The sequence below is a fragment of the Phocoena phocoena genome, chromosome 1 (genome assembly GCF_963924675.1).
Source record: "Phocoena phocoena chromosome 1, mPhoPho1.1, whole genome shotgun sequence".
Classification (NCBI taxonomy): Eukaryota; Metazoa; Chordata; class Mammalia; order Artiodactyla; family Phocoenidae; genus Phocoena; species Phocoena phocoena.
The window spans coordinates 106247671-106271963 of NC_089219.1; the positions used below are offsets into that span (position 1 = coordinate 106247671).

A 24293-nucleotide genomic window follows, 5' to 3' on the forward strand; every position below is an offset into this window, starting at 1 on the left:
ACAACAGACTATTAGGGAGACAATATCTGACTCCAATCAAAATATTATCATCATGTTTTCCTTACCTCACAAAATACACACACGCTTTCTTCATATGAATAAATATATGAGGGTGGGAGCGCTACCCTTAACCCAGAAACAGGTTCTGCAACACCCACAGATCCAACCTGTCTTTGTGAGATGATGAGTCCACCTTGGCACGATGTTTGGCTGAGGCATTCAAAGAACCAGAGTCACTGCCAATATCCTGCAGAAGGAAATGACTTGAAGACCAGAAACTGCCCTAGAGGCCTCTGGGGAAGGTGCTCCAGTCCACTGGCAAGAGAGACACAGGCCCCTCACTGCCTGACTAGGAGAGCAAGGGCACCGGAACTGGAACGTGGTAACCCGCCTGCAGTTCAAGAGTGGCAAGGGACAGTAAAATGACCTCCCAAGAGTTTGTCCAATCATCTAGTAAACCCCAAACTTTGAGGGGCTAGTAGGACAGGGTTTTGCCAAGACAAGCACAAGAGGGTGAGGGAGATGTCAGCATGGTTAATCAATACCACCTGAGGCAGCAACTCGGGGTGTGTCCGCACTACACCTCAGTCATTGCCTGACTGTGATGAGAAGTTCCTTCAGCTACTGCCACTGAGAACTCGATCTTCCAAAGGAGCCCCTTCCACCTTAACTTGTCCTAGATCAGGCTCAGTCAGCATCCAAGACTGAGAACACAGCCCTCTCTCTTGCCACAAACCCACTAAGACACCACAGCAGGTGCCAAATTTATATTTACACCCCCACCAAACAAGGGGTCTTTGTCTTTTCCCAGTCAAGTCAAGTTTTGATACTTCTGAATTCCAACAGAGAAAGAGGAGAACAGCAGACAAGCCCAGCAGGGGTGAGCTGGGGGTCGCCGTTCCCTGGTGGTCCTTAGAGTTTCCTCCCTCAGACCCTACAGCTCTTAGTCACCCTGACTACAGGAAACTGCTCTCAGAGAGTGTAGATAAGTTACTAAATAACTGTACTTCATGTTCCTAATTTTGTGTGCTCATCTGTCTTGTCCCCCTGATGATGTCAGCTCCTTGGGGGCAGGACTCTGTCTTCCATTTGGTCAGTGATTCCCACACAGCTAGAAAAGTAAAATACCCTGTACTCCCTACCACATGATACTAAGGAAAACACACAAATTAAGGATGACAACACACCACAGTCCTCCCTAACACACCACTAAGAGAGAAGAGCTACACAGGCAATAAATCTTAGAGCCAATATAGCTAGGGCTCCTACTGGAGTATTATATAGAAACATATATTTACATATATAAGTAAATTAATACAATAATTGCTTTGCTTTGCTCATTCCTAGCTATGGCTTTTCATCCCACCTTCTTGGCTTTACTATTCTTTTTAAAGTCACAACGTATTTTCTGCCACAAAGCTGGTCCTCCCTTCAAAAAGGAGAGGAGAAAAGAAAGAACAGACCTACAGCCAACTTCCTACCACTGCCAACGAACACTGCTGTTTGTCCCATCCAGAGGCCATGAGCATATCCTTTCAGATCTGAAGCCACTTCCTTCTTCCTATCAAGAACAGCAAGACCAGGGCTTCCCTGGTGGCGCAGTGGTTGAGAGTCCGCCTGCCGATGCAGGGGACACGGGTTCGTGCCCCGGTCCGGGAAGATCCCACGTGCCGCAGAGCGGCTGGGCCCGTGAGTCGTGTCCGCTGAGACTGCGCGTCCGGAGCCTGTGCTCCGCAACGGGAGATGCCACAACAATGAGAGGCCCGTGTACCGCAAAAAAAAAAAAAAAAAATGAACAGCAAGACCAAGTGTCTTTGTCAGTGGAGCACTCCTGGGCCCGTTCTTGCAGACTGCTCAGTTCTGCTCAAGTGGTCCTCCATTCCTCCTTTATTCTCCCTTCCTTCTTCCATTCACTGCAGCAGCCCAGACACCCCACCAAAGCAGGACTGCCTGAAATGAGTGACCTTTATATCTTTTTGCACTAACATATCTGAGGGAAATCCCTGCACCAGACATGTGTTCATAGGTTAACAAAGCAGACATCCTCAAAGACAGCATCATTCACAAGGGCTGAGGACAGAATTCCTTAATGGACACCAAAAAGTCTGTGGAACTTTTAAGTATTCTAGTATCTCAGGTAACATTCTGATGGAGGGATAAGGAGGTTTCCACCAAAGTCATACATGACACACACATGGTAGTCCTAAGACTTTGGATAGATCACAAAAAAAACTTTTTTTTTTTTTTTTTTCTTTTACAACAAAACAACTTTACTAGCCTTATGGGGACACCAGAGCAGCTTCCTTCTCCTTGGTGAGCTAGGCATTCTGTAAGAAGCAGGGGAAGAAAATGACCACAGAATGCAGTCAAAGCAACCCACCTCTAGCACTATCAGAGAATAAACAAACAAACAAAAACAAAACAAAAAGCCCTTGGCTTCCCTAGATTCACTCTGCAGTGATTCCAAAACTTCCCTAGTGTAAGAATTACCTGGCTATTCCTTAAATATACAAATTCCCAGACACTATTCCATACTCACTGGATCAGAATCTCCAGGAGAAGACCCCAGGTATTCCTATTATAAGAGAGGTTAGGGAAACACTGCTCAACAAATGCTTCCCTCCCACAAGTGCCCCTCTGGGCAGGGAAGTATAAAACACGTAGGGCTAAGGTGATTAACCCAAACAATCACCCCAACAGGATCATCTTCGTGCTCCTCACTGAGTTTAACTCCTTCTACGGAGGGGTGGGTGTCAGTTCAGTAAAGGGTACCTTTGGATCCCTGTCACCCACAAAGGGCTCAGGACTCTTTGAGACAAATGCCTGAGAAGAATGCCAATGGGGGCAAGTCATAAGGAGGCAGGTTACAGCTGAATATAAAAAGATCTTTCTAAGAATTACAGCTGTACAAATCTAGACCCATCTGCCTCCGAAGGCAGGGAGCTGTCTACCACAAAAGGTGTTCAAGGAGAAAAAAGGCAGGCTACATCTTAACCAGGATGTTGTAAGAGGATCAGAATCAGCACGGGAAAGATAGGACTAGGTGAACTTTTCAAAGTTCCTCCCAATACATAAGTCAATAAAGAGGAAAATTTCAGCTACCCGTTAATTAATAAAAAGAGATAGCATAAAAGTCTGTAGGTGGGGTCAGCCTTCAACTGATCTTTTCTCTTCAAAGGAGAAAGGAGTATAAGGACACACCCCTCTCTTCCAGAATGTCCCAAAGCTGGGGAGGACAGAGAAGGAGTCACAGGTGCTCTAACCAGGACATGCTGCCCAGCTGACTCTGACTCTCAGAGAAGGGATGTGTGTGACATGGTCCCTGCCCTCAAGGAACAAATCTCATTTTGGAGATAGCTCACACTCTATGATTCTCTCAAAAATTTATTTATCATGTCTCACTGTTAGAGCTGCTTGTCAGTGGTGGTGGTTTTCAAGGGAACCCTCTTGGTAAGAAAAAACAAATACACTTAATGTAAATATTCTCTCAGTCTAGTACAAGTTTGCAATATCCAGCTCAGGATGAAAAAAAACTCAAAATGATCATCTAAACAAACTTAGTTAATTCTAAGTTTGGGATTGACATGTACACACTGCTATATTTAAAACAGATAACCCACAAGGGCCTACTGTATAGCACAGGGAACTCAGCTCAATATTCTGTAATAACCTAAATGGGAAAAGAATCTGAAAAAGAAAGGATACTTGGATGGGTATAACTGAATCACTTTGCTGTACACCTGCAACTAACACATCATTGTTAATCAACTACACTCCAATGTAAAATAAAAAAAAAATTTTCTTAATTCTAATTTTAAAAACACTATATTCCAAGAGTCCCCAAAATGTCCAAATTACAGTAAGGTGTGGCAACTCTGGACAAAATAATAGAAATTGCTCTCACAGTAATATAGTAATACAGGAAGCAGTAGAAGCAACTCAAGTGAGAGGCTGGGGGTGGATGCCAGCACCTTTGAGGTTAAATTCCAAAGTAAAAGTGACCTTTATGAAGGTCAGAAGTGATCAGAAAAAAAAAAAAAGAAAGAGAGAAGAAACCACACACACACACAAAGAGGGAAATTCAAAATGGCAAGTTTAAATAAAACATCTGGGGAAGGGAGAAATTTGGTTTTTCCCCCAAATGTAAGGTAAACAATAACTCTTGCAAATACTGTCTTTTAAAAAACTGACTTGAAGTACCACAGGAGTCCAGAATAAGAAAATGACTAAAAGTAATTGTTCAATTAAACAAATATTTATTGAGTGCCAATTAGATGCCAAGGCACCATACTAGGTACAAGGGGGGGCATTAGAATAAACACAACTGAAAAGACACAATTCTTTTCCTCAAGAGGCACACATTAAGAATAAGCACTTGAGGAAGTTCTAAGTATTTCTGTGTACATGAGCTCATTTGTACAAGAGATGGAAGTGGTGTGGAGAATGGATGAGGCACTAGACTGAGGACCAGAAGAGAGAAATTCTAATCTCGACTCTAGTCTTGGCTCAGTGATTACGAACAAAGTGCCTGAGCAAACGGAGGACCAAAGCAGTGCCCCTCCAGCAACCGCACAAGACAAATTAATAACTGACCTGGAGGAGAATTCTGGTCTTCTGGCTTCTAGTCCAGTGATCTGCCCCAAATATAATGCATACAGTAGCCCGATAAGAAAGAAAAGTAGAGGAAAAGAAAACCCTTTGGTTTCAAGTCATTTGCAGAGAAAGGAAAGAAGAGAGAAGGAGAATAAGGAAAGGGTGGAAGCAAAATAAAAGGTTCAAGTTGCGGCATCCAGGCAGAGACGTCAAGAAAAGAAGCACTTAAATAGGCAGTGTACACACAGTATAATGTAAAATCTCGGATTATATTCTCCTGCAAACCATTGCTTAGAATTCTTCGCTCTAAAACCGTTAAGGACCAATAGACAAACTGTCCAAAAATGATACATATGAATGAAGCTTGAAGAAAAAGAGAGAAGAAAGGGAGGAGGCAGTTTATAATAATATCCTGCAAATACATGACGCCCTTCTAAAGAGACAATGTGGACCCACTGTGCCCAGATGAACAAGAAGAAACAGTATTATACTCTATAGCTTTTGTGCTGGCAATTTTAAAAACCTTTGGGAGTCAGAAGGGTTAAATACTGGAATGGCTGACTAAGGTTCAGCCCATTCTGGAAATTATTAAAATTAAAAAGGAAAGACTCCCATATGCACACCTGAAGGCAGAATAATGAAATATCATTGAGTTCCAACCAAGTTACTGTAACAGAATCACCTGTAAACCTTGAAAAATACAGAATCTCAGATCTACTGTACCAAAAGCACCCCAGCTGATTTTGATGCAGCCAGGATGTGGAGCTTTGTTCTACTGCCGTGGACAAGGGTAAGGAGGGTAAGGAGGAAGGAAGGAGGGTAAGGAGGAAGACCACTAGGAATGGCATCCGAGAGTGGGAACTAGATCAATGCAAATTTTGTGGGCAAAATAGAATTTCTGCGGGTGTGATATTTTTAAAATGTATTGTAAGGCTGGTCTGAAGCATCCAAGCATATCCCACCGAACTTAAACATTCTCTAAGGCTCCTGAAGTCAGCAACTACAGTTCAGGTGAACCGAAAGTTACTCCTCTATGCTATAAGAAGCCCACAGAAGAGGCGGTAGAGTGGGAATGGCACAGGGAGATGCCAAAAAGATGTGGCAAGTATTTTTTAGAATCAAAAAATCAGGAAAAAGAAAAGAGAGACTAAAAAAAAAAAAAAATCACTCTCCTTCATCCCTCCTCCCCAGCAAGAAATAATAACAATACAGAGAGAACAAGAAGAAAAAGGAAAACAGTTTTAGGGTAAGTTTTATCTCCATCTGAAGGAAAAAACAATTGGTGATTTTTTTAAAAGCAAGAGAAGAATTCAACTGAGAAATCATCTAGCAGGCAGCAAAACCAGGGAGTCACTTCCCATTGCAAAGCAAAAGAAAATAAGGAGCAAGGGGTGGTCTGTTTAGACAATCAGACAGATGGGTTGACAGCTCCTTGCCTTAGGAACTCAGCGATGTTTAAATTAACAATTGGCCACTAGCCAAACACAGGAACACTCAAAAGTTTGGAAGGGTGTGTTATAATTGGTACCTTGGCAAAACACAATGATAATAAATTGAGAAGATTCAAGCAGCTTTCACTGCTAGACTCTGAAAAGATTCAAGATTTGTACCAATAAACAGGTTTTTTAATCTCTTCTATTTTTGTGTAGTTTAGCATCTGAAGAACACCTAAAAATCAAAATACCTAAATCCTATCCTTTGAGCTAACACTAACACTCGACTTGTCCACCTAAAAGCTAGCTAGTAAGAGCAATACCTCATCAGTGCAGAAATATAGGTCCTAGAATGAGAGAAACCTTGTGTGTCAGAGTAATCCTATTTCTGACATCAGTCTCATCATTAAACACTTAATTTAGCAAATCGCTTTGCAAACATATTTATTATTCCCTCCAACTCTCTAAAGTAAGTGATCTCTTTGGTTCTCTTCCATAGATGAGACAACAGACCGTGAAGATTAAATTATTTACTAAAACAAGCTAATGGTAGACCAAGGATTATAACCCTGGACTAGCCCATTGTTTATACTCCTCTCTATCCTAAATTTACACTTATACTAGAACTTTCACTCAAAGAAAAAGGAAAGGCAAAAATACTATCATATGTGTTTTGTTAAACGCTTCTGAAACAAGAGCTTTGGTTCATCATCACACAGCATCCTAGCCCACTTCTGAAATTCTGAGGGACCCAGAAGTGTATGGAATTTGAACTTTCCAAGAAGGATCTGGTTGGTGTTGAACAACCCAGCATTGTGATAAATAACCTTGATGCCTTTTAAACATCTGTGATTGGCATGTCGACTGTCTGTTAACAATGAACAAAAAACAAAGTTTTCTGAAGCTCATCTTCATAACTTTCTCTTTGCAAAGAGACATAGATCATGTACTAGTCTTCTTGGTAAGGGTAAAAAATCTTCCTTCAGATTAGGCTAGGAAAAGAAGGGGCCCCTTTCGGTTCAACAAACATGCACAAGCCACCATCCCACTGGAATCAGAGAGTTCAAAAAAAAATAAAACACAGCCCTGCCCTGAAAGGACTTTCTGAATACCTTTTGACTGCCATGGGTTTAATATACATTCTCTTAATTAATCCTATTAGCTGGGTAATTTCATTCCCATTTTATTGGTGACTTCATACAACAGAGCTGGATTTGAACCCAGGATTAAAGAGCAGAGCTCCAAAGCCCAAGCTCTTTCCACTAAACAGTCTGAAGAAATCTGCAATCTAAGAGTGTGGGTGGGATGGGTAAGATATGATTCGATTTCCTTTCCTTGATCCAACCGTGTTCAGAAAGACTGTTGCAAATATCCAACCATAAAGAAGCTTTCGAAGGCACCACTTTGAATTAACGTATCCACTGTTCCTCACCCGCCCCCGCCCCACCTCCAACCATGCCAAAAGAACAGCAAAAGCTGCTGCCAGGTTGGAGGAGTTGGTGATCGTCACACCACATTCCTCGGGCTGGACACAGACTCTGAAACAGCGCCCGAGCTCTGCGCCTCGGAAAGAATAACAGCAGTGGAGATTTTTAAATCATGTGGCTCAGCAAGCAGCCACACCAGTTTTCCTACTGCTCCTGCCTCCACCTTTCAAAGACTCGAGCAAAACTTTACACCGGATTCATGGTGACCGTGGATTCAGAGTGTCAGAACTCAGGCGCGCCGCAGAACCCTGTCCCCATCCAAACCAAACCCACCCACTCAGACTGTGGGCCTCCTCTTAGCAAAGCTAAGTCTGGCTGTGAAGGTGTAAGCCGTTGGCCTTGGAGGCCCTGCCCCCGCTCCCTCCACGCCAGGATCTGGCATTCCTCCGCTCAGCCCATCTGCGCTCCGCGGCCGGCTATGGCTGTCCCGGACAGCCCGCCCTTGGCTCTCCCTCGACCCCAGGAAACGCGGAGCAAAGTGGGCAAAACTGCCCAACTCCCCGAACTCAAGTGCTCCAGAAAGGGAGTTTCTGAGACTTGCTGCCCGCCTCCGGCCGAGGAGGCGTGCGTGCGGCCACCGGCAGAGGGGAGCAGGAGGCGGCGAGGAGCGCGGGGGAGGGGGCGCGCCCAGGGAGGGGGGGCGATGATGTCCAAACTTTAGGAACTAAGTGGCCTCACTCCACGCCGACGGCGAGCCCGGCCTTCTCGCAGAGTGGAGGACTGAAGGGTGGGAAGGGTCGCCCCAGGTGGCCGGCCGGGCCGGGCCGGAGGGGCACGGAACGGGGCGCAGGGGACAGCACCCCACGCCCCGATACTCACCAAGCGCGGGGGTCGCGCGGCACAGCCACAGTGCCAGCAGCGCCCACAGCGGAGCGGGGCGCAGGGCGGGCATCTTCTCGGTCGCCTCCTCCTCCGCCGCCGCCGCCTGGGCAGATCCACATGGGGAGGGGGTCCCGACAGAGGAGCCCCCACTTTTTCCTCCTCTCCTCCTGCTTCTGCCGCTCACGGCCTAGCGCTGCGCCCCGAAGCTCGGGCTTCCGTGCCTCCACTCCCTGCACCCCAAGTCAGCCGCTCCTGGGCCGCCGCCTCAGCCGCCGCCCGAAGTTTGGCTGAAACTTTCTTGGGTGTGCAGCGAAGCAACCTCGTGTGTCCTTCCGCCTCGGCCTCCTCCTCCCACCGCAAACCCCGCCCCGCTGTCTCCGCGGCCAGGCCCCGCCGCCTTCAGCACCCAGGGGTTTCCCGCAGGAAGAAGCGCCGGCCCGGGCTGCGCGCGGAGGGATCTACTATGAGTCTTCAGACACCCCTTGCAGCCTCGCCAACCCGCGTCGGGTCCCGACGCGCCTTAACTCGATCGGCGCTGGAGCGTCTCTCGGGCCCGACCTCAGCCGACGGGGTGGGTGTTAGGACCCTGAACTTGAATCACTAGGGTTGTCGAGATCCTGAACTTGCCAGAGCGAGAGACATCATCCAGTGAGATAGGTTTCGCCCACACACCCCCACACATCCATCCACACACTCCCGGGCCAGCAAGAGGAATGCGGTAGAGAGGGACCAGTGCTGTCAAAGAAGGTAACGGGCCAAGACGCCAAAGTCCATTTAAAATGAACAGAGCCATAAACTGGGGTTGCACCCTTCATTCATTCATTCATGCAGTCAGTCAGTCAGTCAGTCATTTAGCAAATATTTCTTAGGCGCCTTACTTTGCGTAGCGGTGTGCCCGGCACAACGGACTGTTACTAAAGACACATAATGCACAAGCTAGTTTTGAGGACTGAGACATTGCTGCTGCGGGCTGCAGGATTCAGGGAAGGCTTTCATGAAGGAGCTGGGATGAGAGCAGGATCTTGAAAGGTTAGTAAAATTGGCATAGGACAAGGAGATCAGCTAAGGATATCCCATTGTAAGATGTTGATAATAGCTAAAAATCAGAAACAACCTAAATGCCCACCCATAGAGGAATGGATGAATAATATATGGTATATTTGTAAAATGAAACACAATACAGCAATTGAAAAGACTGTATTCATATATGTCAATAGAGATAAGTCTTAAAAATAAAAAGATAGTAAAAAAACTAATTTCAGAAGGAACTATAAAGTATACCATTTCTGTATATTTAAATGTTTTCCAAACAATACTATATATTATTTATGAACACATAATACACAGTATATGGTAGAAGACTATAACCAGAATAATGGTTACTTCCTCGGCAGCAGAGTGGTGAATGTGATCAGGTATGGGTACAAGTGGGTTTGCTATTTGTAAGAAAAGAGCTGAAATAATCAAAAAGTTTGTGTGAGCATAACATTCCAGGGGAAAGCCATCATTAAAAGCAAATAAGATAAGGAAGTCAGTAGATGAGTTCTGGCACTATTAGCAACGACCCACCAGAGTCAAGGCGGGAAAGGAGGTTGGCAGAAGAGTATGCAGGACCTTGAATGACAAGCAGGGGATGGGGGGTACAGTTATCTCTCAGGTCATAGAAAACCATTGAAGGTTTTTGAACAGGAGTGAGACTTGATGGAAAGGAAAGTTGCTCTGATAATCCTCTGCAAAATTGATTGTCAGGAGCAAAAGGTGAACCGGAGTCCAAGGACCAGTCAGGAGCTTGTGAGACAGTCCAGGCATGGGGCGATGAAGGCCTGCAGTAATGAGGTAAATTCCAGAATGGAAAGGAGGGAATGGATCTGAGACAATCTTAAAGAAAAAAAAAGAGGGGGGGTGGGAGGTGGGAGGTGGGAGGGGAGGCAAACCTATGTGACTACTTGGATGTGGGAGTTTATGACCCTATTGGGAAGGGGAATCCTACCCACAGAGCCTCTCCCTGGCTCCTGCAGGATAAAATCTAAACTTCTACAAATGGTAAACATAAGGCCTTTACTTCACTGGGCTCCAGATCTTGTCCTCTCTGCCCGCACTGTGAACTTTACACAATAACAGTATTGAATGACTTGAGACTCCCCTGAACATATCATCTTGCTTCAGTCTCTGCACCTTCTGTCCCCTGATTTGGAATGACTCTTGTAGTCCCCTTCCCTCTTCCTCTTGGTGAACTTCTAATCACTCATCCTTCAGTCCTGAGAAGGCTCTACGGAGGCTGTAACGAATTGCCATCCCTCACTGACAGTCCCTCCACTGTACTGCTTCTTTATCTCACACTCTTATCTATTTCTTCACACAGGACCGTTTGTATTTCTATCTTCTCAACCAGATTAAGAGGGCCGTACGGGCAAGAACCATGGCCTTATTCATTCCCAGTATCTATCACGAAAGAACTAGAATGTAAAACAACACCAAACAAGTGCAAGTCAGTATGATCATAGGCCTATGATTTTCCAAACTGGATTTTAATAAGCACTTTATAATAGAGAAGCAAGTACTATTATTGAAAGTAGTCAGCTTGGGATGCTAAAAACTCTTTTTAAAAATAACATAATTCGTCAAAATAGTTTTGGAATTTCCCTTGTACCAATATGTTCAGAAAAAAGATGATTAAATTACTTTTTAGGTGTTGACCCGTGGGGTTACCAGCTTGATCATTCATTCACCTTACTCACTAAATAGAGTTCATAATGACTTGGCTGTATACAAATTTTTGAAATCACCTGCAAAGATTTGATTTGTCATTATTAATAGAGCCAGAAGAATGTAAAAGTAATCACCCCCAAAGAGCAGCTCCAGAAATGACTGTAGCTACAACATTATTAAAATATGTATGTGATTTCTCAAGGTGACTGTCTCAAGGAAAGCAATTACTTTGTTCACATGCAAGTTTTGTTGGATTTGTTATTAAGCTACATTTATGGCGTACATCCCCATAAGGACAAAAGTAATAAAGAATAAATGTCATGAATGGAAGTCAGGGAAGGCTATGACGGAAGAAGTATTTGAAAGGACGTGTTTTGAAGGAAGTTATGCATTATAAATTGGTAAAAATGAACAAAAAGGGAGCTGAAAATCAAGGGAAGAAATTGGAATCAGCAAAGACTGAGAGATGAGAGCAAGTAAGTCCAACCCATCAACTGGCATTCTGGTGAATATTGACCATGGTCCAGATCCTGTATGAGGAGTTGAGGGATAAAGAAAGAGAGAGAGAAGTAACAGACAATTAATATCCAGTGCAACAAGTAGAATGTTCACAGCTGAACATTCACAGCTGAGGGACTGTGTGTCATGTCCCAGCCCAGGGGTGGTCAGGGAAGTCTTCCTGGAAGACCTCAACATCTGGACTAAGAATTGGAGGACCAGAAGATTAATGAGGTAAAGAAGAGGTGATTTCGCATGGTTAGAGGTCTAAGCTGTCTCAAGCACAGGGAATGGGTGTAGAGGCAGGTGAACAATAGAGATGAGAGATTGTTCCCTACAGCAGGAAGATAAGAAGTTAAGCAGGGGCTGTGGGCGTGCAGAAAAGATAGGCGTTGGCTCCTAGGCTCATAACTGCTTAGGTGAGAGAGGAAAGGTAGACCAAGGAGTCAGCAATGACCTCAGTATCTTGAGGTATTATGAGCTATTCCCGTATGCAGGAAATACAAAAGGAAAAGGAGGTTTGGTGGAATAGATAAGCAGGCAAAGGAGCAGTGTAGCTGAAGTGGAAAAACTGTGTAGCAGTAGCAACTTGGGCTGTTGACTGCTTTAAGGAGAGCTGGGCAGAGCCTGACTGATTAGCAGGATGGAATTGCACTGAAATATGCTTGCTACTATGGGTCTCTCCCACAGTAGAAAGTAGAAATCTAGCTAAACCTAAATTCCACTGCGTGCATTTAGATGACTGTTTCCCTGATTCCTATCAGAAGCCGGGGGTCTAGTGGTGGTGTCTCAAAACATGAGAAGCATCTGAGGACATAAGATGCCAGGATGTACCTGGCGATGCCAACCCAAAATGTACTCAGGAGTTTAATTACTCAACTAGATTGGGGGATGGCCTTTCCCCAAGAACAGTACTTCCAGTCAAAGCAAATTCTAGTGTATAGGAGAAATTGGCAGGAAAACATTCAAGTGATCCTATAACCAAGCAGAGCTATTGCTATTCCTTAAAGTTCTATAGCTTGACTGATACAAAGGAAAGTGAGATCCCACAAACTTTCATCCGCGGGAAAAAAATCAGTCTCCAAGACCAAATTAAAATCTATAGACCATTAGTAGTAGAAAAACATGAATAAAAGCCACCGCTAGGACTTCCCTGGTGGCACAGTGGTTGAGAATCTGCCTGCTAATGCAGGGGACACGGGTTCGAGCCCTGGTCTGGGAGAATCCCACATACCGCGGAGCAACTAGGCCCGTGAGCCGCAACTACTGAGCCTGCGCGTCTGGAGCCTGTGCTCCGCAACAAGAGAGTCCGTGATAGTGAGAGGCCCGCGCACCGCGATGAAGAGTGGCCCCCGCTTGCCACAACTAGAGAAAGCCCTCGTACAGAAACGAAGACCCAACACAGCAAAAATAAATTAATTAATTAATAAACTCCTACCCCCAACATCTAAAAAAAAAAAAAAAAGCCACCACTAGTTTTGGTTTTGTCAAAACTAAAAAATATACATATATGCCTTTACTAATTATAACTCACACATATAATTGTCTCCCAAGACAAATGCAGAATTAGGCACTTACTTGTTCTCATGTCTATTCTCTCAAACCCAGTAAGCTGAAAAAACCCTCAGTAGCAGAGATCCTGTGTTGTCTGTTTTGCCCCAGTTGTAGCACAGTAGTTAGTGCACATAAGTACTCAACAATACATGTTTTAAATAAATGTGGAATGAGGAGCATATATATCTATATGAATTGGCGAGAGGTGCAATATTAACAGAAAGTTTAGGTGTTTTGGAAAATCCAGTGCTAAATCAGCTAAACACTATATATGTTGAAGAAGAGATTCTGGAGTTCTTATCAAGCATAAGTTGATGTATCGAGGCACTTCATAGCTTGACATATAAAGCTACTCCATACATCTCACCATATAACCCAGGGATGCGTAATGAAATATTTGTGGAACAGGAATTAAAAGGAAGATTTCTTGGGCTTCCCTGGTGGCGCAGTGGTTGAGAGTCCACCTGCCGATGCAAGGGGACGCGTGTTCGTGCCCTGGTCCGGGAGGATGCCACATGCCGCGGAGTGGCTGGGCCCGTGAGCCATGGCCGCTGAGCCTGTGCGTCTGGAGCCTGTGCTCTGCAAGGCCACAACAGTGAGAGGCCCGCGTACAGCAAAAAAAAAAAAAAAAAAACATTTCTTTGCAAAATAATGCCTTGCATTTGTGCAGTACTTTAGGCTTTCCAAAACACTTTAAAGTGTATTATCTCATTTGATCCTCAAAGCAGTTGTGGGGAATAGCCAAGCCAGTCATTATTATCCCCATTTCACAGATGAAGAAACTGAGATAGAGCATGTGTCTTGCCTAAGGTTAAATAAGTAATTGGTGACAGAGCTGAGACAAAACCCCATTATTTCTGATTTCTTATTCAGTCACATTCCACTGTCCCTTCCTGCAACACTGTGAAGCATATCCAAGATGATATTTAGTGCAGGGACCTCTGGGCAGAGGTCTGGGCACAGCTTCTCATCACTTCCATTTCGGTACAGGACAAGCTGACCCACTTGTAACTAGGAAACCTAAGCAAGCGAATGGATTCTTTTATTTAAAAGCATCTTTTGAGAGCCTACCTCTTGCAAAGCATGTCCTTGACTCTGTGGCAGTACAGACAGGAATCAGACCCAGCCACTCTTCTCCAGAGATCACAGTGCAGTGTGGGAGGCCAACATACAAACAGCATAACTACAACAGTGATAAAGCACAGGACTATGGGAAAGTAGAGAGCACTGTGATTAATTTTAAGGCCACTTTCATTTCGCCCTGTCTCCAGCCAGCAATATATAAATGACCTGAGGTGGCCTATACAACTGGAGTGTAAGCAGTATAAACACAAGAACCATTTCTTATTCATATTTATAATCCCACAGTAGTTAGTTCTATGTCTTGCATGGAATAAGTGTCCAATAAAGACACATTCTGAGAGGTCTGCAAGTTCAGCCAAACAGAGGACAAGTTCCAGAAGGCAGGAGTTAATCTCAAGATTCAAACTAGCTCTGAGAATTAGGAGCCAGTCAGACCCTTCAACTGAACATAGACCCAAATGAGTAATATAAGAAATCTTAATGTGAGCTTCTTGGCATATGTTTGCCCCTTTAGGAATGTGATTATCTCAATTTAATTGATGTCAAGGAGGGGAAAATTTAAGATTGTCCTTTTATAATTAAATCTTTGTCATATGCATGCGCTCTGTATACTATATGGCAATGTCACCTATTAAACTTAACTAGGAATCCAAAATTCTCTGCTCTCCATGAGATAAGCAGGAAAGTTAGTATAGGAATGCTCACTTTAGTACTACCTGACTTGACATTTTCTTTTAAGTATTTTATGCTTCAATTCCTAAGTGGGTGTATACTTTTTATACATAATGATGTAAAAGAGAATTGACCTGTATGGACCAGGATGTCACCCCAACTCAAGAGCAGCATAAACCCACAACTGTGTAATTATCGAACCACAATATTCTTGGATGAGTTGCAGCATTTCAGTCACTAAAATGGTTATGTAACTCCAGATATTTGTAAAGTGTTAAGGTTTTTGTTCTCAGAAAGTATTCAGTTGTTTCCACCCAACATTCTTATTTTCTTCCCTCACAATTAGCCAAGAAATTCTTGAGCAGTGAGGTCCAGGCACACAGAAAGTTTCCACCTTAAAGTTTGGCAAAATGTTTAAACTATCTGAGTGCAGATCACATCTAAGTCCACTTATGTGGAATTCAAAGTAGTTAGCTAAGTGTGAGGACGGGGGCATCGAGAGTAAGCAAAAGAAATCCCACTTTTAAAAGTAAGAATAAAAATAAAACTTCTAAAGTAATTCATCAGGAGATAATTAATGGGTGGCAACAGGTATTTACAATGGAAGTGTACATGGCCTTAACAATGGGGTTTGCTCTGAAGACATTCTAATCAAAAAGGGAAAGAGTAATTTTGTAGGAAAGTACAAATCAGTGGTGTGTATGCATGCTAATGTGTACAGAGACAGAGGTGGTAATTGCTGGGTTCAGAGCAGGTATCTGTTGCTGAAGATAATGACCTTGTAAACATACCAATAGAGTTTCCAACAAAGCTGAGAGTATATCATTATTATTTGCCAATGTGGACAGGAATGTGAACTTGGAATTTAGCAGGTGAGTCTGGTGGATACCAACTTGTTTTTGTTTTTAATTATTCTGATTTCTGTTGAGAACTGTATAAGATGAATACCTGTTCTCTTGCTCAGACCAAAGACCTGGTCATTTTTCTTTCAAACCGTTGACTCCCTCCCTCGTATCACACTTCCTGAAAGTCTAAGCGAGAAAAGAAGAACAGATGCTAGCAAGACAGAGAATGTTCCCCCCCGTTACGATCTACATCTGAGTCCAGAAAAGTACACCTCATCGCTGAGAAGAGCCCTGTGGACAGTTCACATCTCCGTTGGTTTCTTTTGCAAGATACAGTTACCTCAAAAGAGCCTTCCTTACTTGAACTCTTATGGTCTGGAATACCTGCCTGTCTACTGATGACTGTCATTTAAGAGTATTTACTCAAGACAATGGTTAGGGGTATAGATATATTTGTAGGTAAGTGAAGGGGTGGATAGGGTGAACACAGACTGATTTCAGTAAACTCCAAGTGCTGAGATCAGTAGACAAACTTCAAGTTTTGAAAAGGCCAACTTGGAACATGCAAAATATAGTATAGTTCCTTGCTCATCCACCACTTGGGGTTTTGAGAAGAAAAGGGAAGTAAGAAGAGTTGAAGACAAGAAAAACAGAAGAGTGGGAGAGGAAGGTGAAAGGGTGCTCTGGAGTAATATGCACCTGTTTAGAAGTGGGGAAGTAGCATGAACACTAGCAAAAAGAAGAACCAATGTGGAGTTCCTCCTTGCACAGCTCCTTCTTCCCTCCTGAAGGCTTGGGGTGAACCCACAGCACTATTCTAGAGGTAAAAGAGAACCTCACTCAGGACACCTCCCTGAATTCCCTCCAAATAACTCAGAGTGCCCCTACTCTAAATCAGTTCCCTCCATCATAAATATTTATGGGTAATAATAACAGCAATCATTAATGATGCTAATGGCAGTTAACTTTTATGGACAGCTTACTGTGTGTCAGGCGCTGTATTAAGCACTTTACCCACTTCATTGTTTATAATGCTCCAGCCAGTTTATGAGTAGCTATTGGTATTCCCACCGTTGCAGAGAAAGTGGAGCCTGAGAAGTTGCCCAGGATCACACACCTGCTAAGCAGTGGCACAGCCCAGGTAGCTGACCACCTCCAGTGGCACACAGTTGACCTCTGCGTGGTATATATGCCTGCCCACAGGCCTCTGCCTGACAGATCCAATCCCATCCATTGTTCAGACCATCCACTTGAGCACCGTATAAGCTGCGCTCTTGTCATTTGTTTTAAGCCTGGTCTCCCAAACTTTTTGTGAGACAGGGCTTGATCACATACTTCCTTCGTGCTCCCCTACATCATGAGGCCCAAAATCAGGCTTGTCAGCCTCCAACCCTGGGACATCTCGAGGACTTCATTTCCCTGCTTCTGCCCCCGAGATAAGAGAAGGTCAGACAATTCTGCCGGTTGGTTCTACACTACAATTTTTTATTCTGAAATACTGCCTTCTATGTGTACCTAATGAAAGAAAACGCCAGTAGAGAAAGAACCAATTCTATTTATTGTCATATCGTTGTTTAAATTATGAACAATATATATGTATATATATTATATATATTTTTTTAATATATATATATTTAAAAATTAAAGGAAAATCACCTATAATACCACCACTGATAGCATTTTGGTATATTTTATTCAGTTGTTCCTTCATATGCACATTTCAAATAGTTATAATCAATCCTGCTTTCTCAGCTAATTCACATAGCATAAATCTTGTCCTGTGTTGCTACATAGGCTACATAGTTATCATATGTAAAGTAACATGGTTATTGTCTGCAGTATATTACAGCATTGATGACATAGAGAGCTAGAATACTTTCTACGTAGGTGTCGGGATCTGTAGCCAGAGTTGTCCATCCTATTGCAGAAACAGCCTCTGCAGACAATCCACCTATACTGCTTCCATTGCCAAAGCCAGTGGGGTGAATGGGTGGGCCCTTCAGCAGCTGAAATGAATCAGCCCCAAAGAATCCCCTGCTGCTGCTCTCTAACCTCAGTCCTTCCCCCCTAGCCCCTTACCACACCTACATAGCTTTTACAAACCTTTCCCACTGTCCTCTAGCCTCTTTCTGTTCCCTGTTTCCTTCCCAGCAAAAGGCCTTACTTCCCACTTCACTTAAAGACATCTCCTAGCTCAAACATCACCTCCCCTGTAACCTTCCCTAGTCCTCCCCATTTCTATACTGGCAGGCCATCTAAAAACTCCCCAACCTCTCTCCATTCAACCTCACAGCTTATCTCTTGTGCACCCACCTTTACTTCCTTTTCTTGTATCTCAGAGAAAGGCCTTTCCTCCATTCCAATGCTAATATCCTTCTGCACTAGCCATTGATTTCAACCCCTTCTGCTTTTTCCAAAACCATGTTGCCATTCGTTATCCATCTGCCTCCACTGTCATTCTCATTCATCTCTCCTCTCTGCTGGCTTAATCCTCTCAACCAACAATTTTCTTCAGCCTTAGCTCACACTTGCACAAGTACTTTCTATGGTAGGCTCAGGCACATGTCCCTTTCCTTGCACTTTCCAACCTCTTCAAAGAGTAGTTTGTCCTTTTTGTTCTTACTTCTTCAACCCACGACAACTTCCTCTCCCTACATTTGTTGAGCATCTACTATGTGAAAACAATGGGGAAATAGAGATGAACAAGGCATTCCCAACTCCTGAGGGGCTTCCAGCTAGTGGGGAAGACAGATAGTAAAGCAAACAACACAATACAATAAAACAAGTCGCATAATAGTAATATGTGCAAAAAAGTATCTGTAGAAAGGCTGCCTGGGGAATATTGGAAAGACTTCTGAGGGAGGTGACACTTGAGTTAAGCCTTGCAGAATGAATTCCATATCACCAGGTAGACACTATATATGTACATATATTGCATTGGGGAGAGCACACAACTGACAGAAGAAACAGCTTATGCAGAGGGCGGAGAAACCATAAGATTAACAATTCTTTAGGGAATAGCAGACAGCTCAGTTATTGGAAGGATAGGGTTCCTAGTAAGGAATGCTTAGAGAAGAGACGGAGAAAGATTTGTTTAGGCCACTGGTTCTCAAGCTTTCGCGTGTTCAGAATCACCCAGAGAGCCTTTGAAAACAAATTTCTGGACTCCAGCTCCAGAGTTTTAGGGTGGGGGCTGGGTGGGGCTGGGCAATTTGCATGTCCAGCAAGTTCCAAGGTGATATTGATGTGTTGGTCTGGAGACCACACTTTGAAAACCCTTGGCTTAGTAACCTGGCTTCTGCTTGAATTGTTCCAGTGAAATTACTTTTAGATGTCACCAGAGACCTTCAACTGCCAAATCCAGTGAACTTCTCAGTCTCATTCTCCTTGACCATTTTGCAGCACTTGACACAATTGATTTCTTAATTTGGTCTCCCAGCTTCCAGTCTCACCTTCTTTCAGTCCATTCACTACACTGATGCCCACAGGACTATCCAAAATACAAGTAAAATCTTATCACTCTGGGGCTTCCCTGGTGGCGCAGTGGTTGAGAGTCCGCCTGCCGATGCAGGGGACACGTGTTCGTGCCCCGGTCCGGGAAGATCCCACATGCCGCAGAGCGGCTGGGCCCGTGAGCCATGGCCGCTGAGGCTGCGCGTCCGGAGCCTGTGCTCCGCAACGGGAGAGGCCACAACAGCGAGAGGCCCGCGTACCGAAAAAAAATCTTATCACTCTGTACTTAAAACCTACCAGTGGCTCCCCATTCATTGTGGTTAGAGCCCAAACTCCACAGGCTGGAACAGAAAACCCTGGCGTTATGGCTACACTTACCTCCTCTCCTGCTGTTACCCCATATAGTACAGCCCATATTCCAGGTACATCAACCTACCAGCCAGTTCCCAGACATGCTGTGGGCCCATGTACTCCTCACATCTGCTCCTGCACTTTCCTTTGCCTGACATGCCCCTCCTCCCTCCCCTCATCTACCCCATCTTCCCCTTGACCTGTGGAATCCTAGCTCAAGGACTAGCTCAAATGTCATCTCCTCTGTGAAGTGTTCTTCAGCTTTGTTGCAACTTTCCCCAAGCCCCTCTGCTGTTGCTTTCCGTATATTATACATACCACTTACCAGTGAGTTGACTATATGACTACTACACTGGGACCTACTTGAGTGCACAGTCTGAGTCTATCTTACTATTTTGTCATTCCCATAGAAGGTGTTCGATGTAGATGTGTTGTGTTGTGTGAATGAATGCTGGTTACGTAGTACTCGCTGAATAAATAGTGACTGGGGTAGACACCCACTGCCTGCCCGGTGGAACCCAGCAGTAGGCAGGCAGACAAATAGGAGGAGTACGAGGACATACAGAGAAATTCTGTTAATGAGCAAGAGTCAGATGTGCCGCTTCACAGCCACCTGACTCCCTGACCGGGAGGTTGAACCACAGGCTTTTGTTTCCCATGACTCTCTCTTTCTTTGATGACACACTGGTTTGTCAGCTCCATGGGCCAGGCGGTTATGCAGCTGCCTTTCTTGCTTTCAGCCAAACGCTCTCCAGGGGACTTATCCAGACTAAGGAACAGCATCTGTGGAGACTGGGCAGGAAACACTTTGGTTGTTTGGCTTGGTGAGCACAGCACCAGCAGGCAGCCGCTTCTTTTCTTTCTTGTCCCACTGCTGACGGAATGCTAGAGGTTCTTTACCTTTGCAAAGCACAGATTCCCCATTTTCTCTCTGTCTCTCTCACTCTTCCTCACCCCCTCCCTTACTCCTGAACATTCTGATTGTGGGGTGACCAGATCCTGCAGAAATAAAACAGGCCTGGATTTCCATGGGGCCAGGCTGCATTCTCCTCATTCTCTAATGATACCATAAGGTTAGGAAACCATTGAGCAGCTAATGAGCTCAGAACACCCATGCTTTTTGTCACCTAGCCTCTTCTCATCTCTGCACAGATATTCCTATGAGAGCAGCCATGTATTTAGTGACTCCTATATACTAGGTGTTTTATATACATGGTCTCATCAGATCCTCACAACATTCCTGCAAGGCAGATATCTTTATCTGCATTTAACAGATAAAGACACGGAGGCTCAAAGAGTTTAAATAACTTGTCCAAACCCAACAAGCTAATAAGTGGTAAGGGTAAGATTTGAACACGTGTTGTAATAATTCCAACACCTGTGTGTTTTCCTTTAGTCATATATCTTGGAGAACCAAAAAGGCTGAAAGTTACAGAGTCAGCCAACGTCACAGCAGGGATTAAATTCAAGGTGTCCTGATTTCTAGGTCAGCCTACAAATACCCACTATATTGAAAGAACTGTTTGAATGGGTAAATATGATGTTCCAAGAATTTACAAAACTTAAAAAATGTATTGAGGCTGCAATGTGAAAATGACCCAGAATGGGAAAAGCTGTCTAATTACTTACCAGTGTCCCTTGTCTCTCTTCTCCTGTGGTCAATGGCCCCTCTCAGTTGGGTGCACCCGAGCAGAGATGCTTCCCTATCCCCTAAAGTTTTTTGTTTTTGTTTTTGTTTTTGTTTTGCTGTACGCTGGCCTCTCACCGTTGTGGCCTCTCTCGTTGCGGAGCACAGGCTCCAGACGCACAGGCTCAGCGGCCATGGCCCACGGGCCCAGCCGCTCCACAGCATGTGGGATCTTCCCGGACCGGGGCACGAACCCGTGTCCCCTGCATCGGCAGGTGGACTCTCAACCACTGCGCCACCAGGGAAGCCCCCTATCCCCTAAAGTGATACCCTTTTCTGTGGCTCAACGCCCCCCCCGCACCCACTCAAAGCAGTGTTTTAAAAATCTCCCTTCTGTTTTCCATCCTCTGAAGTACAAAGTCTGACCAGGAAGAAGGAATACAACTGTGACTGCACGCACAAGTAGCTCGACAAAATATAAACGATTGTTTATTTCTACAACAATGCCAAATTCAATAAAACAATGATGTTTCTTCTTTTCTGGTCAACTTGACACTTAACGAGTAGGTTTTCCTGAAGTTTCCCTGTTCAACTGGTGCTCTCGGCATTGTGAATAAACAGAACTGATGATAACATCCATCAGAGTTAAGCACACAGAGTGGGTGATAAAGTCAACAAGAAGCCGAAGGCAAGATTTACCCCCGATAAGCTGCCAGGAGTTGGCTATGGATTCTCAGCGGACACTGTGACTCATTCATCTTCCCCCTTCAGCCTTCCACCACCACCATCATCCCTGCTTCAGCACTCAGGACAAGCAGGAGAGAAGGAAAGCTCAGGAGTCAAGTACATGAGATGAATACATAGCAGAGATGATCTGACTAGGATAAAAGGCGAAGACTCAGTGGTAGATTCTTAACGCAAGCCATAAGAGAACAAAGAAGGGCACTTTAAAAGTCAAAGCAAACAAATAAAGGTCACGCTCTAGAAGAGCAAAACAGACACCAGTGATTACTAGGCTTCCTTTAAGCACCCTTCCATTTTCTTGTCCTAGCCTCCTCTAGCCCAGCCAAGGAGGTTCCAGAGTCTGTCCATTGTTCCAAGACTTGAAATTGTTTGCCTTGGATTATTCCCACTCCTGTATTTTCTTTGCCTCTCTTTTCAAAAGTAGGTTAAGGATGTTCAGGTTTCCCTCAAGCATCTTAATCAGTTAGTCTTGATTACAATTGCATCTTTTAAATTGCCCAACCCATTGAAAGGCTGCCATGAAAGGAGCTTCTACAAACACAAGCTGGGCTGTGTTTTTCATTTTATTATGGTGCAAAATGTGAATGAGGAGTTACCTCCAAGTGTGTAATTAGCATAAAAGCTACCCAAGCAGAGAAGAGAGGTGGGCTACTGTCGCAGTGGAAAACACTGCTATTGTTCCCACAAGGGACATGTCCATTGAGACTAAAATAAAGAGAAGCTTTTTGCTAACAAATGTGAAAGTGTTTCACACAGCTCATGGCTTATAATACTAAATGCTCAAAATGTGTTTGCTAGATTGGAATCTTCTCCATGATCTACTTCTCAGTCAAGTAACCAACCATGGTCACCTCCATTTCCTCACCATCCACTCTTCTTGTACTCCTCTTGGCGCTTGAATTTGTTCCTCAACATTTCTCCATGATTGCCCTCCTAAGGAGCCATTTTAGACATTTGTAATTGCTCCCCCCACAATTTCTTTTTTTTTGCGGTACGCGGGCTTCACTGTTGTGGCCTCTCCCATTGCGGAGCACAGGCTCCGGACGCGCAGGCTCAGCGGCCATGGCTCACAGGCCCAGCCGCTCTGCGGCATGTGGGATCCTCCCAGACCAGGGCACGAACCCATGTCCCCTGCATCGGCAGGCAGACTCTCAACCACTGCGCCACCAGGGAAGCCCTCCCCACAATATTTTATTACCACAGATATATCGTCATATCAGTTTAAGTTCTGTATTTATATCTGTACTATACAGTAAAAAATTATTTTTCATCCCCCAAGAACTATTCTCGCACTCCTGTTGAGAATGCATGACCTACCAAGCCAGAGCAGACTGATCTAGGACATACCAGAAACAGATCACAGAACTAAATGCTGGATGAAATCGATTTGGGGGAAAATCCAGGCAGGTGGCAGGCATAAGAGTTTGTCTAAATCAGGCTTGAAATGGGTCAAGACAGACAGCTGACCATAATGGTTAGCCAAGCAGGATGTAGGTTGGAGAAAGCAGCTTTGGTGGAAGACAGGAGAGCAAGGTTTAAGGCAGGCAGAGGCGTGGAGAATACTGGTCCGTTGGGTCAGATAATGCCTCATATAGAGAAATCCCAATATCCAGAAAAACTCCGTGGAAGAGAAATTGCTCCCAGCTCTGAAGCCAGATTAGACATTTGCCTTTGATTCTAAAGAGCCCCTTGACTACCAGGCTGACTATGCCCCATTGATGAAAATCTCTGGTTATTATAGGGGAACACGTCAAGTTGGTCCCCACATTCCCTGAGAACCAACATCTCCCAGTACTTTGAACCTTCTGTATCAGATGAAAGAACCAAGCCTTCTAACCTGACTTGGAGCTTTGCTGTGGTGTTCATGTCCTCAGGCATTCAAACAGGTTGGTCAGATAAGAAGTCTGGCTTTCCTCTTCCTCAAGTCATCTACCTTCTAGAGAACCTTTCTCTCCTGACCTAAAAACAGGAGTGGACCCAGGGCCCTGACTGAGCACACCCAAAGCTGTGCTTCCTAAAGCCATTAGAATCTCTTAAAGGTCAACTCCATCAGCCATTCTCGCTGAATTCCCAGGTCAGTGTCTCAGTGACATTTGGTACTGCAGCTCACACTCTCCTCCTTAGTTAATGGTCAGGCACTCTACCTAGGGTCTTCATCACACTCTACTTCCTTGGTCCCCTGAAAACTCACCTTCTCAGTCTCCTTATTCCTCCTTACCTTCCTCAAGGGCATCCTTTACCTTTGGTTCCTTCCCGTTGCCCTCCATGCTCATCTCCACCATGCTGATCTGTTCAGATGTTCAATTTAATTTAATAAACATGGTTGAGCACTTGCTATATGCCTAGCATGGGTGTAAACAAGATATGGTCCTTGCACACTCTTATGGGGGTAACAGATATGTACATAACCAAGCAAAACACA

General features: G+C 44.4%; 1 protein-coding gene across 1 annotated transcript in view; it reads right to left on the minus strand.

Moving 5' to 3' along the window:
• The window catches only part of NOTCH2 (notch receptor 2), a 175080-nt gene extending 166639 nt beyond the window's left edge, over positions 1–8441 (minus strand). Inside the window, exon 1 of the mRNA XM_065880859.1 lies at positions 8333–8441. Within this exon, the coding sequence (XP_065736931.1) occupies positions 8333–8405 (73 nt within the window). The 5' untranslated portion in view covers positions 8406–8441. The remainder of the gene's footprint in view (positions 1–8332) is intronic.
• Positions 8442–24293: the final 15852 nt, after the last annotated feature.